Below are 21,849 nucleotides of genomic sequence, written 5' to 3'. Positions count from 1 at the left end.
AATTCTTGTTGGTTAAAGGTCCACAAGTTAACACAAGTTCTAGAGCATGTCCCCTGTCCCCCTCGTCTGCATGTGTTTACATTATCTGTGTTTGCATCCTTTCATGTATCTGTGGCGTCTCCACACACACCCCTTGCCTGCACCTTTTCCCAGCATGTCGTACTGCGGCGGGCCAATGGTCAGCCGGCCAGGCGGCAGCTTGACTTCACCTCACAGGCGGGTGAAGTGGACCGGGCCACTGTAAGTGCACGTGTGCGAGCTTGCATGTGTGCATGAGTGTAGGCATTAGTCCATGTAAGGCTGCAAGGTTTAAACAAGTTCTGATCGAATAGTTCTGTTTATGATGCATTTACAAATTTAATTCTGTTTTAATTAACAGTGACATTGTAGATTCTGTGCGCAGCCTTTGGTTTATGTGTCATGTGTGCACATGCAACCATGAAACACATCAGTGTGTACCGTGTGAATGGATTGTGTGTGTTTGTGGAAGTAGTTGTAGACTGTAGGTTTAGCCAGAATTCACAGTAAACAATGTATTCACATGCTCTAATGTTCTGCACCTCTACTTCTCACCATCATTGCTTCTTTACCCACAGCTGCAGCTACATGACAGCCACCGCTGCTGAGCGCTCCATTTATGGAACCTTCTGTCGCTTCCACGCTTCTTTAAAAAAATATATATATAAAAAAAGATCAAAACACCCGCAAATAAAAATTAATAAGCCTCCGAGAATCATCTGCCACCAACGTTCTCTGTGTTTTTGTCTGTTCCTCTGCTCTCCTCTTTATTTACAATCTCCTTTCTTCCTCTCTTCACCCAAGCACTCGTATCTGGACCGAGAAACCTCACTCATTTTGAAAAGCATAGCTGGAAAGCCTTCTCACCTCCTGACCAAGGTGACCGCCTCCTCATACACTCGCTTCTTTGTGGGGATTTTTTTCCTGGTGTGCGTGCACTGCTCCTCGTTTCTGCTTTGCATGATTTAGAGGAAAGATCCATTTTGATAACACTATTGAACACAGTCTCCCACAGTGTCACTCTTTGTCTGATATCTGTCCAGCACTATTTTTAACAGTGGAATTAGGAATACGCGTATGGAGAGAAAGACATAAATTACATACCTAAATTCAATTGTGGTATTTTTTACAATTAAAAACACAAGAATATCAGAATGGATTTTCCCTTGTCATCAGTTACCATGCTTGAATACACAGAATTATTTTTGTTAAGCTTTCACTGGCATATACAGTAGCCTTTTGACTATGGGTCTATACTTTCATTTATCATCTCTCTCTTCATGACGCTGGCTTTTGATTTGCACCCGGCCTTCATCAAGAGAGGATTTGATGTCATTAGAGCTGCAATGATTAGCCAGTCGATAATTGCAGCCCTATACGTCATCTCAAAGTTGTGTGTGTTTGTGTACCATGTTTAAGTTTGTATTTTGGGGGGAATATTGAGTGTTATTGTTAATGCTTTACCATTCAATACTTCAAAAGTATTGTATGTAACGTGTCTCATCTATTTATCCTCCGCGTCGCTCCTCATTCCTTCTCAACTCGCTCTATTTTACTGTCGACCTCTTGGCAGCCGTCAGCTTTCCCAGCAAGTGTATTGGTAGCAGACCTTGGCCGCCACTCAGAGCTTATTCCGATCAGATGTGTGCAGATTTTGCAGTTTGGAGTTGGCCGCTGACGATTGTGATTTATCCTGCCGTTGCTAAACGACACGTAGCCAAGTGAACGACGAAGGATTCCAGGAGGTCCCTAAATCCTAACGACATTTTAATATCCAAGAGCTTGTGCTGAATTTGTTACAAAACCACAAACGATTCGAATCTTGAATCGTAGAAGGGTTTTTCCGTGGCTCTTGAGATTTTGATAATTCTCAGGACTTTTAAAGACTTCACAACAAAGACAGCTTTGTACTATTCATGTAAGAGAAAAGAGACAGATCCTCATTAGCACCCACTGGCATTGAATTCAAGTTTCTTTCTTAAAACCCTCTCATATAGTAGATGTGAAGCTGACTGGCTGAATTCATTCGCTCTGAAAATATTATTCTGCCAAAATCTTGCTGAGTCTTGCAGTTACTTTTTCTGAGTCGGATACAAAACAATGGAATCTATTAATTGTTTCAAGGCTATTGGTTTCTGGCATCTCAGCGTTCCACTCTGCCCGTTTGCAGAAAGCATTTGAATCACTGTAAAAAATGGCGGACAGGGCAGATAGCCTGCGGCGAACAGGCTGCGAGGGAGTTAATGTGTTAGCGTTACACTTTTTGATGGGTGAGACTTGCACATCCTCTCCCTCCCCCCTCGCTCAGAAATTGGAATAGTGAATGATTCCAGTTTGTTTGGGAACAAGCGAGGAGGGAGAGTGTGGGAAGAAGAGCCAGGCTTGGCAGAAGAGCCTTTCAAAATTGGCTTGTGTGTGTAAGTGGATGGGAAAACGGCGGCGGAATAGGAATCAGACCAATGTCCGATTAGAAAAGCATGGTGTAGTTGTCATGTGGCGAGGGGATAAAGGACATTAGAGCGAGTAGTGGGGGTGGTGGCGGTGGGGGGGTGGGGGTCCACAGAGGGCTAAACCTACACTGTGACTCAGATTGACTCTGGACTATAATCTGCACAACCCCCACGACCTCTGTTTCTCCTCCAAACACACACGCTCCCACTCGGATGACTAAAAGCCTGGATCTACGTGTTGACCAAACAGAGGGACGGCTTTATTGCATTAATGTGTATGTGCTCTGGAGCCCGTCATGGTGAAAAGACCGGGTCAAGGGGGCGGGGTGGTTATTGAGTTTACAGGCTTGGGGAGCGCTTGATAATGCCCCTCCTCTGCCCCCTGTCTTTTAACACACATGCCTGAGTGTGCACAACTTCAAATATTCAGCACCTCGGCTTCTCATTCCACTCTCAGTCCTCGTCGCTGTAGTTTCACGCCGGGGGCCAGCGTCAGTCACGGTCTCCCCCCCTCCACTCCTTGTCCTGACTGCTAAAGGGTCCTGCGAATGGGGCTCAGTGGTTGGCTAGTCTTCTATTTTTTGGGGGGATTATCTTTTATCGATTGGGCACGCTCCCGAACCTCTGCATCTCTTCTAGAAAGAGAGAGAGGGGAAGATAGTGATGGAGAGGGGGGGAGGAAGCAGGAAGAAAGGGTGGGAGGGGGGAGGGGCATCGTCTTCCCCACTGTCTCACTTGGGGCTTAAGTGAAGTTGTGCACATCTCAGGCACATGTCTGTGTGTCAGCGCTGTCACCAAGTGCTCGCCACAGGCTCGGCTCGTTTGACCGCCGTCGTCTTCGAGTGATGGAGGACATGGACGCCGGGCTGAGGATCACGGTGGAATAACTTTTAATGAAGCAGCAGCAGCAGTAGGTTTTTTTTTTCTCGCACTGTTGTGTAGACAACTGGGAAAGAACCCGTTTTCCTCCATCTTTATCAGTTATGGACGCGTATGGATATTTTTGTAAGATCTTTTTTTTACATGATCGTCGCAGGAGATCATTTTCTGTCTGACTGGAGGGCGTAGAGGCTCTGAGCTGATCCCACACTCATCCACAGCCGCTCGCCCTTCTGGGATCTTCAGCCATTGTTTCCCCTCTGCTGTATAGCGAGATCAAAAGAAACCATCGCAGCTCCATGCGAAATCCAATATGGAGCCGTAGACGGCAAATGGAGCGCCACATTTGAGGGGATGCTGGACCAGTGTCACAATAGCAGAGTTTTCCCATCCCAGCGTTTATTTGTTTATTCACACATAAGGGAAAACCCGCTGAGACACTACCTGTGGAATGGAGGTGATGGCATCTTGCTGGAGGGGGCAGGTAAGCAAGCCAGAGGAAAATTAGATACCAGGCGCCACCGTGCCCGAAACCTGTGCGTTTAAATGGTGTAGAAGAAGCATGCTTACTATTTAATGAAGTGTGCGTGTGTAGGATGTTTCTTTCCTGCCTGAGGAAAGATGAAAGACCTGGGTGAAGGGGACGAGGCAAGGCTGTGGAGAAAGCGATGTGGTTTTGTGTGAATGACAGATGTGTTAACCGTGCTCCTGTGTTCCTTTAGGAGGAGCAAGCAGCCAAACTGAAGGCTGAGAAGATCCGAGTCGCCCTGGAAAAAATCAAGGAGGCTCAGGTTAAAAAGGTATGACCACACTCTTCCTCACTAACTCGCTTTCTCTTTTGGACGAACCCATTTGGACTCAGATATAGTAATTGCCGTCTTGTCATATTCGCCGCACGCCGCATTTCTTTGTGAACTTCATTCACAGCGAGGCGGTGAGGCGCAGAGAAAATAGGTCATTGCAGTGTTTGATTATGTGTGTGTATCAGCCGGGGAGGGAGCGCGAAATCAGAAAGAGGCTTTGGGAAAAAGATGCAGTGTGCGTCACAAGACAATGCAACCGCTTTCTGCACAAGACGTCTCATTTACACCATCCAGCAAAGCGAGTGTTGGTTCTGGGCGAACAACAGAGGCGCCTTGCTTTCTGAAAGCCACGGCGTGTGTTTGTCTCTGTTGGGGAAATCGGTATTGGGCTCCGCAGACAGTATTTCCGCCGATGAATGAACTGTCTCTGTTACTCCATTTAGCAGAATGGTCCTTTTTACCATGCAGTGAATAGCGTTCCAACGAACAGAGCTCAACTTGAGTGCCAAGTGAATATATTATGACAAGATACAGCATCCTGGTACAGGCGGCACATGAAAAGAACCCTCAGCGCTGGAGAACGCTGCGATGTGCTAAATTATTAGTGCTGTGCTTGTCAGGGCTTTAAGCAGCCAGTCTTACTACTTACTATATTTTAGATTTATCACAGTCTATCCATTTTTATTGCAGGTGGATGGAAATTTCAAAACCTTATCTCTCGTTGAAGCTGTGGGATTTCTGGTTCTGTTTTACTATTCTTCTTTATTTCTGCCAGACTAGGTGGTTTGTAAGTGTCCCTCCTGTGAGAGATGTAGGTCACACTCCCCACGTCTGAGTCACACGTGCCGGTCAACTGTACCAACAGATACCGATTAGATGTCTGGGTCCCAATGGGCGGGGAATGAACGGGAGAGGAATCAGGGGGTTGTATTTAGTTTCACCCCAGGACATGACCTATGTGGGCTGTTGACTGTGTCAAGCTGGATTCTGCACTGATGCGTTGGTCACGTTCAGCTTAGTTTAAGCTCGCTTGTTATGGAGGACTTTTGTTTACCTGTGGATGCAAAGACTTTGGCAAGATTACTGGATTACAGTGTTAAGTAGGTGTATCCAAAGGCTAAGAATTCTAAAGTTGAACAAGAATTCCTGGATACACCACCTTCAATGAGTTCTTCCTGGGTCAATACCCTACCCTTTAAGCATACAGTAATGAAAAGTTAAACCTATATCCAGCCAGGTGGAAGGATAGATAGATAGATAACTAGATGATCTACTGCCTACATGCTTTTCGCATTAAGTCAACCAACATTCTCATTTCTCCCACTCTCCCTCCTCCTCAGCTGGTGATCAGGGTCCACATGTCGGACGAGAGCTCCAAGACCATGATGGTGGACGAGCGGCAGTCCGTCAGGCAGGTGCTGGACAGCCTGCTGGACAAGTCGCACTGTGGCTACAGCCCCGACTGGGCCCTTGTGGAAACCATCACGGAGCTCCAGATGGGTACGTCCCCACCGCTCCTGACTCATCTAAGCATTGTTTATGGTTTGCTTCAGTCTGCACTGTTAGCATATGGACAGCATTTTGCACGCAGTATAAGTGAATCGCAGAGTGCGCAGCCAATGTAAACAATGTAGGTTACAAACGTGCACTGTGGTGTAATCATGTGAGATCTTGGCACAGTCACTGTTTGTGACTTCAGGCTTACATTTAAAGGTTTATGCTCCACCCTGTAAACACAAATCCCCAGCAGGAGGAAATTAAATGCCCATTTGCAGGTCAGCAAAAGAAAACTGCACATCTTGCATGTTATCTTCACGCTCTTTCCTTTTTCCTCCCCTACTCTCTCTCTCTCTCTTTCTCTCACTCTCTCTCAGAACGTATTTTTGAGGATCACGAGAACCTGGTGGAGAATCTGTTGAACTGGACCCGGGACAGTCACAACAAGCTCATGTTCATCGAGCGCATCGAGAAATACGCTCTTTTCAAAAACCCACAGGTGAGCGTCCATTACGCTTCATCGCACGCACACATCAGAGGGCCGATCATCTTCTCGATGCAGCCTCCGTAGCTGCCCTGCGTTCAGCGTGTAAATGCTGAAAGCTCATGTTGGCACACACACACACATTGTTAATGCATGTAAGGCGACTGCAGGGCCCACAGAGCCGGCGAGTGAGCAGGGGAGTGTGTTTGTGTTGGGGTTGGAAGTAGGTCAAAGCTCTAGAGCGAGTAAAGGTGAATAATTTATTTAACATAAGAGGAGGTGAGCCACCGACTTAACACCGCCCCCCCCCTTCTCTTCTCTCCTCTCCTCGCCCTCTTTTAACTTCACTGTTCTTCTCAAATCGCTTCCAGAACTATTTGCTGGGGCGGAAGGAGACATCAGAGATGGCAGACAGGAATAAAGAGGCTCTATTAGAGGTGAGGCTAAAAGGACAGCAGAGGGCTGAACGAGAGGATGAATCAGAAGACAAAACTTTAAAATCAATTCTTATTCTCCAGGAGTGTTTCTGCGGCGGCACGGTGTCTGTGCCGGAGATCGAGGGCATCCTGTGGCTGAAGGAGGACGGGAAGAAGTCGTGGAAGAAGCGTTACTTCCTCCTCAGGGCTTCTGGGATCTATTACGTCCCAAAGGGCAAAGCCAAGGTCAGTGAGACTTGGGATGGTTCACTGTCGGCACACAGTCATCCTACAGAAATGTGGGTTAGGGTTATGAGAACCAGACTCGCACAATCAGCCCTGTGGTATTTCCTGTTTTGGGGCCTGATCACTGCACAGATTTGCACTCCACGTGTGTTCTATTTTTAGCATTGTCATCCTCTAAAGCTATTTTCACACTGCAACACTTTTTGCACGGTTTTCCGTAGCACCACATTAGCGGTAGCTGCAGTACTCGAGGCCAGTGGTTAATTATTTTGATGCCTTATTTAAATTCTGTAATCAGTGTGAGCTGAAAAAGGAGGTTAGGCTCTACAGTACATTACAGTTCAAGCTCAAGCATCTGAATAAATAAAGAAGATCCTCCAACTGTAATTATTTAAAGCCAGTTTGTTGCAATTCTTCAAATATAAATATGTAATCTTTCTCCTGTAATCTACTCAATGCAAAATTCTCTGTGCGTGAACTTTTCTGGATTCACTGAAAACATTCGACTCCTGCACTCTGCTTCACTGCAGCTCTACTCAGCCTCTTTCCTCTTTGTGATTGGTCATGTATCAATGTCTCCCGTGTCTCCCTCTCCGCAGGCCTCCAGAGATCTAGTGTGCTTCCTGCAGTTGGACCATGTTAACGTGTATTATGGCCAGGACTACCGCAGCAAATACAAGGCTCCCACTGACTACTGCCTGGCTCTCAAGGTGAAGCCATATTGCTTCATCTGCCACTGGGAAATATGTGTTAAAATCCTCCAAAGATCTGTTCTCATCTGTACAATAACATATTTAACAGAACACTGTATGTGTGAACGTGTGAAATGTTTACCACGGTCCTTAGAGACCGATGAGAGCTTTTCACTGACATGGTCTGACAAGCAACATGCATCTACTGTCATTAGCCTATATTCAATAATACCTCGGTTTCTATGATTTCCATTGAATAAGTCAGAATTGCCTATTTTCATTATGAGGAAGATTGTGTTATTTGAGGCATTCATGGAGAGTAAAGTATTTATTGTTGATTAATTTCATTTTGCAGCATCCACAAATCCAGAAGAAGTCGCAGTACATCAAGTACTTGTGCTGCGATGATGTCAGGACCCTGCACCAGTGGGTGAATGGAATCCGAATCGCCAAGGTAGGTCAAAACCTGAGTTCAGGTCCTGTTAGAGAAACAGAGACATCATCTAACTTACTTTTATTTCATTATCTTTCTCCTTGTCCTTGCTTGTGTTTGTGTGTAGTATGGAAAGCAGCTTTATGGGAACTACCAGGAAGCCATGAAGAGAACAGAGGCGGCCTATGATTGGTCGTCTCTCTCCACCTCCAGCATTCGATCAGGCTCCAGCTCTGCCAGCATACCTGGTTAGTACACTGTCAATTCATGTCATAGATTTTTAGTCTTAATATGTCTCATATTATATTTCATGTTACCTTCCATGTATCATTCTTTGTTTCTGTACTGAGGATACTCTTCCTTCTGTCATTGTCTGTGCTTCCAGAGTCCCAGTCCAATCATTCAGGACAGTCGGACAGTGGTGTGGACACAGGCTCCTCTCACGGCCGCTCCCAGAGTGTGGTGAGCTCCATTTTCTCTGAGGCCTGGAAGAGAGGGACCCAGATCGAGGAAAGCACCAAGGTACTGACAAAAGCTTGTTTTTGGATTTCAAAATATATATCAGATTCACTTCACTGTGCTGACACACAATCTCTTTACAGCAGATAAGAATGGAGGCATCCAGAGGAGCCACCCTGCCGCATCCTTCCCACAGTCACCGGCATCACAGCCAGCACTCAGTGGACCACCCAGCCCTGACGCCCCCTCCTCAGACTCATCCCCAGGCCCAAACACCGCCACCACCACAGCCTCAGCACCCACCAGTGCACCCCCAGACACTGGTCCAACCACAACAGCAGCACCTGCCGCCTCAGTCTCCTCAACAGGCCCTGCAGCCTCTGCCCCAATCGCCTCAACGCCCTCAGCCAGCGCCGCCAAAGTCTCCGCAGCAGCAGCAGCAGACGTCACAGGCCGTCAGTGGCTACCACCACCTGCCCCCCCCACAGCAGCAGCCACAGGCCGTCAGTGACTACATCCACATGCCCCTGCAGCAGCAGCAGCAGCAGCAACAGCCACAGACTGTCAGTGGCTACCACCACATGCCCCCACCGCAGCAGCAGCAACAGCCACAGACTGTCAGTGGCTATCACCAAATGCCCCCGCAGCAACAGCCACAGACCGTCACTGGCTACCACCACATGCCCCCGCAGCAGGAGCAGCAGCAGCAACAGCCACAGGCCGTCAGTGGCTACCACCATAGGCCCCCACCTGAGCAGCAGCCACAGACCGTCAGTGACTACCACCACATGCCCCCGCAGCAGCAGCCACAGACCGTCAGTGACTACCACCACATGCCACCACCAAAGCAGCAGCAGCAGCCACAGACCGAAAGTGACTACCACCACATGCCCTCGCAGATACAGCGGCAACAGCCACAGGCCGTCAGTGACTACTACCACATGCCCCCACCACAGCAACAGCCACAAAACGTCAGTGGCTACCACCACATGCCCCCACCACAGCAGCAGCCACAGACCGTCAGTGGCTACCACCACATGCCCCCACCACAGCAGCAGCCACAGACCGTCAGTGGCTACCACAACATGCCCCCACCACAGCAGCAGCAGCCGCCAGCTCCTCCGCCCCCACCTCCACCGCCACCTCCCCCTCCGCCACCGCCGGTTCAAAGTGTGTCGCACCACTCGCCAGCTCTCACCATGTACAAGTTCAGCACGATCAACAGGCTGCAGAACCAGAATTCCTCACAGACGGCCAATCACCACAGGCTGCCCCCAGCTCCGAAACCACCTGTTGCTAAAGTGTCCATCAAACCCAATGTGAACCACATTGCTGCAAGGACTAATGTCCCGCCTCCCCCGCCGCCACCTCCTCCGCCATCAATGCCCACCCCTGGGTCAGCCATGGCCTCGCTGAGGCTCGGCCCTCCCAGCGTAGCCCCCCCACCTGCCTTTGTGCCTCCGCCCCCAGCTCCTCCTCCTGCTCCATACACCAATGGGGTTGCATTTCCTCCTCCACCCCCCCCTGGTCCTGCTCCCATGAGCCAGCCCGTTTACTCCATTGGGCTGAAGCAGGCGCTGAAGGAAAGGTTCCCCAGCCCGCCACGGGACCTCTTGTCTCCGAATGGAGACCTCGACGAGTACCCACCGCCTGCCCCCGCACCACCACCACCGCCGCCTCCTCCTCCACCGCCCCCACCACCTCCTCCCCCTACCCAGCAGTTCCCAGTGCCAGCTCAGTTTCCACCCCCTCCGGCGCCACCTCCAGCACCACCCAAAACCTTCACCCCAGGTTTTATCCCTCATGCTCCCCCAAAGCCTGTGTCACCAGTCTCCCCTTTCCCTCCTGCCCCACCCTATGCCGCCTTAGGGGGCCCTGCCCCAGCCCCACCACCACCTCCACCCCCACCTTCATCTGGAGCTTTCAAGAAGCAGTTCAGCCTTCATGCAGGGCACACCTCCAGCCAACCCCCTCGGACTCTGCCCAAGCAGCACAGCCTCTCTAAACCACCCATGTCCACAGGAGCCCCTCCCACCATATCTTTAGTGAAACAACTGGCCAGTCAGTTTCCAGGAGCCCCCTCCCAAGTAGCCAATCACACAGAGAGCCCCAAAGCCCCCCTCTCACCACCTGCAGTCAAGACCAAACCAAGATGGCAGCCAGGGGGTGTCCAGCAGCTTCAGTCTCCCGAGTTCCCTCCTCCTCCTCCAGACAGCAACGCTGGTTTCCCTGCTGCCCCTGCTCCCCCTGCTCCCCCTCCGCCACCTCCGCCACCTCCCCCAGCACCTGTTACTGGCCCGACTCCGCCCCCTCCTCCCCTCCCCCCTGGAAACCTTGCCTCCACCATGAGGGCACCGTCTGGCTCTTCCCACTTTGGAGGCAAGAAAGCACCTCCTACCCCCAACAGGAACTCCAGTGTCAAGTCCGATTCCTCCGGCTCGTATGAGGAATCCAGGAGGAACTTGCTCAGTAAGTTTGGCTCCAAGAGCAACACCCCACCTTCATCCCCTTGTCCCACCTCTTCCTCTACTGGATCTCCCTCTAAGGACCACTCAGCTGGACCCCGCGCTCCCCCGAAACCAGGCAAGCTCAACCTGGCCAACTTGCCCATGGGCCTCCAGTCCAAAGTGAGCCAGGCAAAGCAGTCCAGCGGCGACTTCCCTTCCCCACCACCCGATTGTGCCTATTTCCCACCTCCTCCCCCAGCCACAGAAATCTTCCCCCCTCCTCCCCCTCCTGGTGACACCCATAGCGGAGGGCCTCCGCGGGTAGCCGTGGTGAATCCTCAGCCCCAGGCTCCCCCTCCTCCACCGCCCGTCTCCCTTTTCAGCAACTCAACATGGGGAAAGAGTTCCCTGAAAAAGACTCCTCCACCCACACTTGTGCGGCGCAGTAACAACACCCCGGAGCCCCCTCCCCTTTCGCCACCTCCGACCTCCCCGAAGGGGAGCTCAGGCCAGCCCAATTTCTTGGATGATCTCCACCGGACACTGAAGCGAAAGTCGGTTGGACGGCAGGGTTCTCTCAACTCTGCCGGCCTCTCAGGCAAGTTGGAACCTGCCGGGACCATGGACGACATGGCGCTGCCACCGCCGCCCCCCGAGCTGCTTCAGGACCAAGGAATGCAAAGCAACGGAGGAAACGGTGGCTACATGTCCGGAAACATCTCAGGCTATGCAACGCTGCGACGAGGACCCCCACCTGCACCACCTAAACGTGGTGACGGCACCAAACTTACTGGAGAGTGTTGAACTCCGAGATAAGGATGCTATGAAGACGGACGAACAGACAGTGAAAGAATATATTGAAGTGAACATTCATAAGTGAACTGGGAGCAAAATCCTGGATACCTTCTGTCCTCTTGGGACCACAATGATAAATGGATGACTGTGTATATATGAAAACCTAAACCAGACCGTGGTCAGTGAGTGTTTGCTAATTATTGCGTTTTCGTTAACATGCTCGGCGCTCCAGATCAGTGAGGTTTACAATATTGGGACAATTAAGACTGGAGCAGGCAAGTTTGAGGTCACATAAATGTCCTTTTCTGCCATTAGCTATACTCTCTGGAACAAACTGTATTGCCCTGTATTGTAACCCCTACCGCCCCCCCCCCCCCCCCCCTGTCACCCACTCGCTGTTCCGGTGTGCCAAGCAGATTTAATACAAACACTCGTAAGATTTGTGCAAATGTTACTGGATCCAGGTCTGAGCCGAACCGCGTATCCGCATATTTTCCATAAGTTTGTGCCACGTACTGGAAACAAAAAAAAAACCCATCAGGATCATTCTGCTTTGGTACTGCATGGACCTCATGTAACAAGAAGCTGTAAAACATGAAGCTGTTCTGGTGTGTGCATGCGTGTGAGCGAGAGAGAGAGAGACTGAAGATGCACACTTGCATTGTGTGCATGCATGTGTGGTGGCGAAACAGTGAAGTGTTGGGGAAGGCCTTTGTGAAGTGGTTTGCTTTTTATATGAAATTATTTAATGATTGATAAATGGAAGGATTTTCTTTTTCTATTCTTTTCTTCTTTTTTTTTTTACAAGTCTGTCTTTTAACAGCTGGTCAACAAAGTCTAGAGAGGGAGAAAAACAATTAGGCCGCAATGGAATGTACATGGAAGGCATATTTAAAAACTGTAAGAATTAATGAATAGCTAAAATCTTCAAAATGCAAGTTAGAAGGAAGCCTTTTACCAAAAGACTGGACTGTGCAACTGGAGAGACAAAATGTTTCATTTAATGCAAACTTATACTGGACTTGTTTAAATGGAGGGGGGAGGCCTGTTGTGGTGTTTTCTGTGTGAGTTCGCTGTTGCTCTTTAGGGAGCTCATCCTTCGGTTTGTGTACAGTTGCGGCCGCTCCTCTGTTGCTGACGGTCCTCGCTGCCCGCCGTCTTAAAAAGAAAACTCCCAATCCAGGAAGTACAGATCGGATTCGGCCACGTGAAGTCAAATCATCTTGCCATTATTGTCTGGTTGATGTAGAGAGCGTTAATATCGTGAGGTTGGCGACAGGAATCATCCGAGTTGCTTTAGACTGAATGTTGCTTCCTATCTGGTTTCCTCCTTGTGCCATTACTGCTTCAGCCCTTATTGCACAGGCACTAAGGTCACCTCCTATTTTACCTACAGAGTGGATCATGAAGGGTTTTCATCTCTAGCCTTCATTTTTTTTTTAAAGGGTGCTATGTTTTCCTTCAGGAACTCGACATGTGCCAGGTTGACATATCATTCGAATCTCACACTATTTAAACTGGTTTTAAATTGGCTGCAGCACGGAATCGCTTCAACACAATAAGAGCTTCGAAGAGATCTTTTGTATTTTTATTTAACGTGTTCATTTGTCCCCCGCTCAGCCGCTCGAAGGCAATGTACCGTTTCTTTTTGAGTGTCATCGTCTTTGACAGGATTGTTTGCTACAGTACAGTATGTAAGTTATTGATGTGCTGATGTGAACATGTGGGGGGGAGGCCAAACCAAGTGAAGACAAGTGGTTGCAGAGAAGAGTCAAACGTGTCCTCTTGCATATAAACTGAAAAATCACAATATAAATGTTCAAATCAGACCTCAACCTGCGTCAGAGTCCTTTCTTCAAATCATTTCCAGTACAAAGGTTTAAATGGGAACAGTGTTTGTGGATCTCACACTCCCTCTAGTGGTTTTTTCCTATTTTACACCTAATATTTGAACTGCATTTTCGAGATTCACAGCCAAATAGAAAAAGTTAAACTAGTTAGAGACATGTTGATTGATCTGCCACCGACTTATAATTTGAACTGGGAAAATAAAAACACACACCCTTATGGGCTAAAACTGTCTTTAATTCAGGTTTGCTTTCTGATCAGCACCGAAACGTTTCCCTGAGCAGAGCTGGTTCTTCACACCAGGAAGTTGCTGAAAGTGTCTCCTCGTCCGGGTTGCTCCTCCACAGTCTCGTCAGGAGGAGGAGGAGGAGGTGCAGAAGGAGCTACAGAAGGAGCTGCAGACGGAGCTGGGACTGGTCCAAAGACATTTGGGTCACTGGTCAGTTAACATACCCTGAATATCACTAGGGTGAAGGTGGACTGACAAGCTGACTCAACCATCCCACCACTAGTTTAAACAGTAACTATCTGTACTGCACCATCACTTGTTAAAACCCACCTCTGTTTTCAAATGGGACATTGAACTGGTGTCTCCCTCTTGAGGACATCTGTGGAATCAAAGCCCAGGACATGTATCTAGTTATTAAAAGATTTATTTATGGCTGGTTTGAAATTAAAAAAACTGAAAAATACCCTCCCCTCCTCCCACTCCCTCTCCTCCTCCCCCCTTGTGTCTGTGTCCTCACCTCCTCACTGGAGCTGGAGCTGGACTCTGAGCTGGAGCTGCTGTCCTTTCGACATCTCAGAGACTCCACCCGGGCCGAGGTGGGGAACACCCTCACCCGACTGGAGCAGGTGAACGAGGGCTGAAAGTAGAAGGGAGAATGTCTTCACCTGCATCACAGCACAACCTGTGCGATCGACAAACTCTGTCCCGGGAGATTTGTGCCAATGTAAACAATGGGCTGCATCAGTCTGTCAACATGAGTCTTACCCAGAATCTAGATATCAGGCCTTCGGGTTGTGAACAGTGTTTTATTTGAAATTAAAAACCTCACCACATGGAATCCCCGTTGGAAGGCACACGTCTGCGGGTCACTCCCGGACGTGTTCACACACTGCGTCTCTTTAACGGTGAACACCATCAGCAGGTCATCGGTGTTCAGGCCCACGGGAACAACCTGTCGCACATGGGACATTTGTCATGATCCCACAAGTCACACACAACTACCTAATCCACCAATTTAAAAAAAGTTACACAAATATTAAAGGTGCACACTGACCTTTTTGACAGAGCTGCGGGTCGCCCGGTAAAGATGGCTGGCGTCATACACGGAGTTGAGCCCTGCCACAGCGGCTGCGAGGCCTCTGTTGGACCGCTCGGAGTTGTGCCGCCGCCCGCCTGAGAGTTGTACAAATGAAATGTAAAACGAAAAAATAGAAAGAGAAATGGCCGTAGTTGCTATGTATCGTGGACGCCACTCACCTGAGGCCCCCAGAGTCTGCAGCAGGACCAAGAGGAGCACGAGTGACCTCATCTTGACGACCACTAAATCAGTTATCCTCTTTGTTTCTGTTAGTTCCCTATTAATTGGTCAACGTTTGTCCTACCTTCCATAACCCCTGAAGAAACCCTCCCTCCCTCCAGCGTTCAGCTTCCTCTATGTAACTGAACCTTTGCTCAGCACTATTGATCCCACAGTGACGACCCATGTCCAAGGACTTGTGTTTGATAAACTATGTTCTGCCCCAGGGCTTTGGTTTGGTCACAGAACAGACTGATGATGTCACATAGTCCTGTGTAAGGAGGCAGGTCGGTCCGGTTCTGTTAAAGAACTCACTCTGCATGTTCCTGGCCGTAATCTTTCTTTCCCTTAATCCAGATTAGAGTAAATTCACCAGCACAGCGATCGATTGAAATGACCGTTTCCTCCCATCATCTTTATTTCAATCATCGATATCAAAAATACTTCACAGTTTGGGCATGTAGAGGTTCTAACAACACGATTGGAATGTCTAGACAACTAGTTTGTTCCCCATTTATTCACCATATTAAATATTATACTCTTTGAAATCACTCTTTAACAAAAGCAGAACTAATAACAGAGGATTGAATCCTGTCAAATAAGAGATACAACTGTCATTTCACAGAATAAGCTATTTACAAACAACTCGGACAGAACTGCAAATCGTAGCTGGATGATTTGTATTCATCTCAAACAAAAGTCCTTCGGTGAACCGCCGCACCGAGTGCAGCAAAGGTGTCAAATATCCCGTGAACACACAACAAAGAGCGAGTCCTCTCTCCTCATCGTTCCAGCGTTCCCATCAGCGGCTCCATAGCAGCGAGGAAGCAGGCGTCGAACTCCTGATCTGAGAAGCGAGCCACCGACTGGCGGGCGTTGCGTCTGAGCTCCAGCCGGCTGGCGGGGGTCATGGCCAGGATCCTCTCTATCGCCTCGGCGTAGCTGTCCTCGTCTTCGGCCAGGAAGCCCGTCTGGCCGCCCTCGAAAGGTACTACGATGTCCAGCTTGGGGCCGCCGGTCTTGTGGGCGAGAATGACCTTCCCTGCTGCCATGCACTCCACAACGCCTAGAGGGGGAGGAACAAAGTGTAGATGACTTTTTTTAATGATCTGAACAAGAACATTTAAATAAGAAAGTGTCAAAATAAGCTCAGTTAGATAAAGTACCTATTCCAAAGTGTTCGTTCCACATGGTGTGAAGTCCGATGGTGGCTTCCCCCATCTCGCTCTTCAGCTCCTGGAAGGTCACATTCAGCTTGAACTCCACCTGGTCACCTACACCCAGCTCCTGGCACAGCCCCCTCAGCATGAGCACCCTGTCCTCATCCTCCTGGTTCCTGCACCCACCGACCAGAACCAGCTTCAGCTCCTCCCTGCCCCCCGCGCCCGCCCTCCTCCCGTCCAGCACCTTCTTGAAGGCTCTGATCTGCAGCCGGTGGTCCTTCTCGGGCCGGAACTGCCCGACGGAGACGATCGAGTGCCGCTTCTTGTCTCCGTCCTCCTCCAGCGGGATGTCCAGGAAGCCGCTGACGTCGCAGGGCGGGTAGACCACGTGGGTGCGGTTGGGCGCGCGCCACAGTGAAAGGATGTGGTCGAGGGTCCAGGAGGAGTTGACCATGATGAGGTCACTGCAGGAGCCGGCCATGCCGTAGAGCAGGGCGAAGAGGCAGTAGTAGACCACCTTGAAGGCACTCAGGAACAGATTGTTGGTGACGTAGTCTGGGTTGTTGAACCTAGGACATTGATAGATTAATAAAATGTGTATGTCTATATGATTCAAAAGGAAAGGGAAACGCCTTTACAGTTGCTGCAATTACTTCTGATCACCAGCAGAGGGCATTAAAGTTAATTCTTGATGCCTTTTTGATTAAATGTATCAATAAGAAAACCTGTAATTAGGAAATAGATTGTAGTATTTTAAGAAATGCTTATGAGACTATAATATATAAAATACCTGGGGTTCCTCTCCCTCACTACAGACAGCATGTCAGTGCTGACGGTGGGGTAGTGAACGTAGCTCCCCACGCTGCAGCCTCCCAAGTAACGAAACAAGGGCAGCGTGAAGGCGTAGCCCATGGAGTCGATGTAAAGGTCCGGGACGAACTCCGTCAGCGCCTCCCACCCCAGGAAAATGGAGCCGACGCTCTGTCCCAGAAGGGTGAAGTGAGGAAACAGGCCGGGCTCCACCAGCAGTCGGTGCCTCAGGAAAACGAAGTGAACCGGCCGCGGGAGCACGATGTTGAAGCGACGCTGCGCCCCGTCCAGAATCTGCGGGCCCGTCACACCCTGGTCCCCCGTGTACACCACCACGTTGATGTCTGCATATCTGTGAAGATGAGGGTTACGATAAAGAAAGAGTTCACGTAAAGAAAAGGTATTTTAATGCCATTAAGTAATTGCAGAGGGAAAAAGGATGCATTTAAATCCCTCTGACCTGTTCTGTAGTGATCTGATGGCGCACCAGAGCACCCTCTCCCCCCCACCGCCGGCATTGCAGTATGGGTGGAAGAAGGCCACGGTCGGACGGTTGTCTCTCGCCCGCCGAGCATTCCTGTTGCTCTGCAGCCACAGACGCACGGCCAGCACCAGCAGCACCAGGACCGCGATCAGCAGCGCACACAGGAACACCAGGGGCAGCAGCAACTTCCACAGCAAGCTGGAACACAGGGTCACACAAGGCAATGAGTGGAGGGTACCAGCAAATTAGCAAATGTACCATCATCAGACTTTACCACTACATATTCTTATATATTATTTAAATATTTATATATATTTTATTTTCTGATGTTTTTATATATATATATATATACATTTCATATTTTATTGTACTATCCACTCCAGCAGCACAAGAACACTTTCCTACTGGACACTGACACAATGACATCATTGCATTCCATTCCTGTATCTGTAAATTTGTTCTCCATATGTGATTTATGTATGTATGTCAGTGATGTGTTATGTGTACAAGCTACTGGATGATCTGAATTTCCCACGAGATTAATAAAGTATCCATCTATCTATCTATCTATCTATCATCATTATTACTATAATAAAATGGCTTCAGCAGGAGGCTGTTCCAGAATCAGAATGAAATATTCTAGTTAAAAATACCTATGATACTATGATATATTTAAAAGATGATAAATAATATGTTATAACTATATAAGGATATTTGTACAGACACAAGATGAGTCAATTCAAAACAAGGGAAGTGACATGAGCACTAACGAGGATCAGCTGTGAGTTTATAACAAAGAAGACAGCTCGTTTATTTCTAACTTATGTTTGAAGTTAAAACCAAGTTAGCTGAATAACCAGAAGTGGTGTTGAGATGCTACATCCGGAGCAGCAGCCTGCGCGCACAACGATACACAACAAGCTAACTGCTAACTTTTAACTTTCACATTTTACATTTTATTAATGCGTTTAAACACTTTTATCAAACCGGGAAAGTATCTTACCCGGTTAACTCGCACAGGCAGTGGACCAGCTGATCGTGGCCCGACATCTTGACAACACCAAATCACCAACACATCACCTATGAACCCGTCACTTCCTGTCCATCGGTGTTTCCACACTGTCACTCGCATTTATGTAGCGCCACCTAAAGGCAAGGAGGTGCAACTACACTCCAGTTTCCAGCTTAAAGAGTTAAACACAATTTAATAGTTTATTCTTCTTTTATTTCGATATTTTATGAGTTTGACAACTGGTTTAGCTGGAGTTGTAGGACCTGATCCCACCCGGCCATGCTGGCTGATCGATGCCCTCGCTACTTCAAAAAAAGTAAAGTTTAACTTCTAAATCAACAATGGGGCGATCAATAATGTCTCCCTACCCCCACTGCTTTGAACAAAGCTGTCATTTTTCGTCTGGATCCCGACACCATGAAGACTCTAGTGCTTCTGTTTATAGTTTTGACTGTGGATAAAGGCTACTGCACAGAAACCGGGTGAGTTGGTGTGGTGATTGTTTTTGTTTTAGTTACGGCGAATTGTCAGTTTTGTTTATTACGTAAGAGCTGAACAAAGAAAGTTGGTTATGCAAATGTTGTGGAACACGCATGTAAACTCGACAGGTCAACGCACACACCTCACATTTGCATTCTGATGATATTACAGGTGAAAACATCTTTTGTGTACGTTTGGTCAAGAGGGTCTCCGTCATTCACAGGGGGGCAATTTATGAATCTGATGTCTCGTCTTCTTTTCACTCAGAGATCAAGTTCTGTCTATCACCCCAACAACACAGGAGCAAGTGGACATAGTGAGGAACGTGTCCACTCAGTATGAGGTTAGAAATTGCAATCGTCTTGTTTAATTCCCTCCTGCAAATGTTAATGCTGTACTCTATCTTCACAGACAGCTTTATGGCAGCCGGTTTCACCTGAGTACATCAAGGAAGAGACGACAGTCCACCTGTTTGTCCCTGCAAACAGCTCAGGGGCCGTCAGGGGCCTGCTACACAAACACGCCATCACACACGAGTATGTCCAGAGACACCCACTCACCAAGGATGACACACAATCTATCATCCCAGCTGTGCCGTGTGTTAACAGGTTGTTTTCTTTCCTAGGGTTTTACTGGCCAACACCAACGAGTTGATCGAGATGCAGACGAAGAACGACTCCTCAGACCCTCGAAGCAGCTCAACTTTCTATGATAGATATCACAGTCTGGAGGACGTACGCTTTTTCTCTTTATAGACAAATTGATGGCTGTTGACTGCAGTTAATGGTCCTATTTCAGTTTGCAAACACACTGTCTCCATTGTAGATCTATTATTGGATAGAAAGGATCACACACGACCACCCCACCACGGTCAAAGCTATTCTCATTGGCTCCTCAACTGAAAAGCGACCACTGTATGCTCTAAAGGTAAAATCAACCAACAAGGAATAAACTCTACTGACTCAAACTCAACTTAAGGAGCATTCTTAGTATTGTCAGGTGCAAAGTGCTTAGAAACTTCCTCTTTTCCTGTTTCAAAAGGAATGACCTTTCTCTTCTTTGCAGTTAACTCTAAATAACAGACCTAACAAGAAAGCAATGTGGATCGACTGTGGAATCCACGCCAGAGAGTGGATCGCTCCTGCTTTCTGCTTATGGTTCGTGCAATATGTGAGTATATTAAACCTGCAGCAGTTTGGAAATGTCCCAAAGAGTCAGATCAGAACCGATTAACTTAAAATCATCGTCTCCCCCCCTACAGTCTTTGTCATATTACAATATAAACCAGGACATTACCAGAATACTGGACAACATGGACGTCTATGTGTTGCCCGTCATGAACCCTGATGGATACGAGTTCACGTGGACGACAGTGAGAGCACATGCCAACACAAGTCATGTTTGGTAAAGCTACCTTAACTGCACTCATGAGTTGTTTATTTGTTTATTTGTTTTCAGAACAGGATGTGGAGGAAGAACCGCTCCGTCAGCAGAAACAGCAACTGCATCGGAGTCGACCTCAACAGGAACTTTGACGCCAACTGGTGCAGTCAGTCATTTCCCAAGATTCCTGCAGCAATCTTTTGGCAGCGAAATCTTAAAACCGAATCCTTACGTTCTCTTATCTTTATTATCTTGTTTTATTTCATTAAATGCACTATTTTGAAAATGTCTGATTTATTTGCCATAATTCCTTTCTTAGAAATGATATATGAGGTCCACAGAGATTAATTTAAATGTAGAAATATCCTGACACACATTTAATACTGATGCTCATGACTAGTGTGTATAGTACAAGTGTTGCTGCTCTTCCCAGCTGAGGGGGCGTCTCATGACCCCTGCTCCGAGATCTACTGCGGCGCCTTCCCCGAGTCGGAGCCTGAGTCGGAGGCCGTGGCCAACTTCCTGCGCAACCACAAGAATTCGGTCCAGTTCTACCTCTCCATCCACTCCTACTCTCAGATGCTGCTCTTCCCGTACTCCTGCACCTTGGAGGAAGCGGAGAACCACAGGGACCTGGTGAGTGGGTTCGGGCCAATTAATAAAAAAATCAATTCATCCATCAGTAAAAAGAGTGTTACAGTCACAGCTTATATGTTTCCTGGTTCATTCTGAATGGAGTTTACCAAACAGATACTCAAATGTGGGATCCTGTTTTACGTAAATGCTTTCTCATCTTCGTCTGACATTATAATGCATGTTTTATGTGTGTGTGTGTCTGTTTTTGTGTGCGTGTGTTACAGCTTGAGATGGCCCGAGAAGCTGCCCAGAAAATCCAAAGACATTACAGGAACATCTATAAATATGGTGCTGGAGGAAAGACAATATGTAAGTATGGAGCTTTCTTTCCAAGCTTGTGTGATGCAGTGACTCTCATGTGCTCAAGTGGAGGTGTCTGATCTCCAGACCTGGCTCCTGGGGGTTCTGACGACTGGGCGTACAACCTCGGCATCAAATACTCCTTCACGTTTGAGCTGCAGGACCGCGGGAGTTACGGCTTCCTCCTGCCACCCTCTCAGATTGCCAGGGCCTGCAATGAAGCTCTGATCGCTGTGAAGACCATCGCTCTGAAGGTTATTGAGAAAACACAAGATCCCACAGATTCTCCTCGAGCTGCCTGAGACGTTGAAGGGTGGAAGTTCATCGTTGAGTTTGTCAATGAAATCCTACAGTTTCTGTACTATCGCTAAAAGATCAGGATTTGTTTGTAGCATTCCTACTATATATATTATGGGAATCTATTTTTTTTAGATTCTTTTGAATGTTTGCATATAACATAAACACATATACATGTAAACAGTTCAATAAACTGATTGAAGTTATGGATTCGCTGTCTTCTAACTGTGCCCATAGTATTGCTGTGTCTTTCATATGTCGAAAGCATGAAAACAATTATAACTGGTGAAT

At 48.1% G+C, this 21,849-nt stretch overlaps 4 protein-coding genes across 8 annotated transcripts in view; 2 read left to right on the top strand and 2 right to left on the bottom strand.

The window, feature by feature from the left end:
* Positions 1-13,454, top strand: part of raph1b (Ras association (RalGDS/AF-6) and pleckstrin homology domains 1b) — a 36,982-nt gene extending 23,528 nt beyond the window's left edge. For 2 of the 5 annotated variants that reach the window (XM_062380457.1, XM_062380456.1), the window contains 12 exons: positions 154-240; positions 823-897; positions 4,070-4,147; positions 5,491-5,650; positions 6,025-6,146; positions 6,503-6,568; positions 6,650-6,793; positions 7,393-7,503; positions 7,841-7,939; positions 8,046-8,166; positions 8,304-8,440; positions 8,521-13,454. In XM_062380457.1, the coding sequence (XP_062236441.1) occupies positions 154-240; positions 823-897; positions 4,070-4,147; positions 5,491-5,650; positions 6,025-6,146; positions 6,503-6,568; positions 6,650-6,793; positions 7,393-7,503; positions 7,841-7,939; positions 8,046-8,166; positions 8,304-8,440; positions 8,521-11,628 (4,308 nt within the window). In that variant the 3' untranslated portion in view covers positions 11,629-13,454. Of the gene's footprint in view, positions 1-153; positions 241-822; positions 898-3,192; positions 3,832-4,069; positions 4,148-5,490; positions 5,651-6,024; positions 6,147-6,502; positions 6,569-6,649; positions 6,794-7,392; positions 7,504-7,840; positions 7,940-8,045; positions 8,167-8,303; positions 8,441-8,520 lie in introns of those variants that run through there. The other 3 variants (XM_062380458.1, XM_062380459.1, XM_062380460.1) reach the window with 3 other exon arrangements.
* Positions 13,455-13,683: 229 nt separating this feature from the next.
* On the bottom strand, positions 13,684-15,109 carry spp2 (secreted phosphoprotein 2). Its single transcript, XM_062380518.1, has 6 exons — positions 14,954-15,109; positions 14,751-14,869; positions 14,526-14,648; positions 14,214-14,333; positions 14,027-14,075; positions 13,684-13,880 (listed from the first exon to the last, which is right to left on the bottom strand). Exons 1-6 carry the CDS (start codon positions 15,003-15,005, stop codon positions 13,762-13,764), a joined length of 582 nt encoding a protein of 193 aa, XP_062236502.1. The 5' UTR covers positions 15,006-15,109; the 3' UTR covers positions 13,684-13,761.
* Positions 15,110-15,379: 270 nt separating this feature from the next.
* Positions 15,380-18,587, bottom strand: alg11 (ALG11 alpha-1,2-mannosyltransferase). Its single transcript, XM_062380491.1, has 5 exons — positions 18,454-18,587; positions 17,427-17,648; positions 16,947-17,318; positions 16,160-16,725; positions 15,380-16,059 (listed from the first exon to the last, which is right to left on the bottom strand). Exons 1-5 carry the CDS (start codon positions 18,498-18,500, stop codon positions 15,776-15,778), a joined length of 1,491 nt encoding a protein of 496 aa, XP_062236475.1. The 5' UTR covers positions 18,501-18,587; the 3' UTR covers positions 15,380-15,775.
* Positions 18,588-18,817: 230 nt separating this feature from the next.
* Positions 18,818-21,764, top strand: cpb2 (carboxypeptidase B2 (plasma)). Its single transcript, XM_062380494.1, has 11 exons — positions 18,818-18,944; positions 19,210-19,285; positions 19,354-19,478; positions 19,568-19,676; positions 19,768-19,869; positions 20,008-20,112; positions 20,204-20,314; positions 20,401-20,491; positions 20,759-20,961; positions 21,186-21,270; positions 21,349-21,764. The coding sequence occupies exons 1-11, from the start codon at positions 18,880-18,882 to the stop codon at positions 21,561-21,563; spliced, it is 1,287 nt and encodes a 428-aa protein (XP_062236478.1). The 5' UTR covers positions 18,818-18,879; the 3' UTR covers positions 21,564-21,764.
* Positions 21,765-21,849: the final 85 nt, after the last annotated feature.

Source organism: Platichthys flesus, chromosome 22, assembly GCF_949316205.1.
Source record: "Platichthys flesus chromosome 22, fPlaFle2.1, whole genome shotgun sequence".
Classification (NCBI taxonomy): domain Eukaryota; kingdom Metazoa; phylum Chordata; class Actinopteri; order Pleuronectiformes; family Pleuronectidae; genus Platichthys; species Platichthys flesus.
The sequence above is the reverse complement of the archived record's forward strand: the minus strand, read 5'-3'. Positions and strand labels throughout refer to the sequence as shown.

Coding starts and splice junctions, on each gene's coding strand:
- spp2 (XM_062380518.1), bottom strand. CDS start 15,005: ATGAGGTCACTCGTGCTCCTCTTGGTCCTGCTGCAGACTCTGGGGGCC. Junction 14,334..14,525: donor TCCAACGGGGATTCCATGTG/GTGAGGTTTTTA, acceptor TTCTACTTTCAG/CCCTCGTTCACCTGCTCCAG. Junction 13,881..14,026: donor TGTCCCATTTGAAAACAGAG/GTGGGTTTTAAC, acceptor TCTTTGGACCAG/TCCCAGCTCCGTCTGCAGCT.
- alg11 (XM_062380491.1), bottom strand. CDS start 18,500: ATGTCGGGCCACGATCAGCTGGTCCACTGCCTGTGCGAGTTAACCGG. Junction 16,726..16,946: donor GTGAGGGAGAGGAACCCCAG/GTATTTTATATA, acceptor TCAATGTCCTAG/GTTCAACAACCCAGACTACG. Junction 16,060..16,159: donor GAACGAACACTTTGGAATAG/GTACTTTATCTA, acceptor CTCCCCCTCTAG/GCGTTGTGGAGTGCATGGCA.
- cpb2 (XM_062380494.1), top strand. CDS start 18,880: ATGAAGACTCTAGTGCTTCTGTTTATAGTTTTGACTGTGGATAAAGGC. Junction 19,479..19,567: donor AAACACGCCATCACACACGA/GTATGTCCAGAG, acceptor TTTCTTTCCTAG/GGTTTTACTGGCCAACACCA. Junction 20,492..20,758: donor CTTTGACGCCAACTGGTGCA/GTCAGTCATTTC, acceptor TGCTCTTCCCAG/CTGAGGGGGCGTCTCATGAC.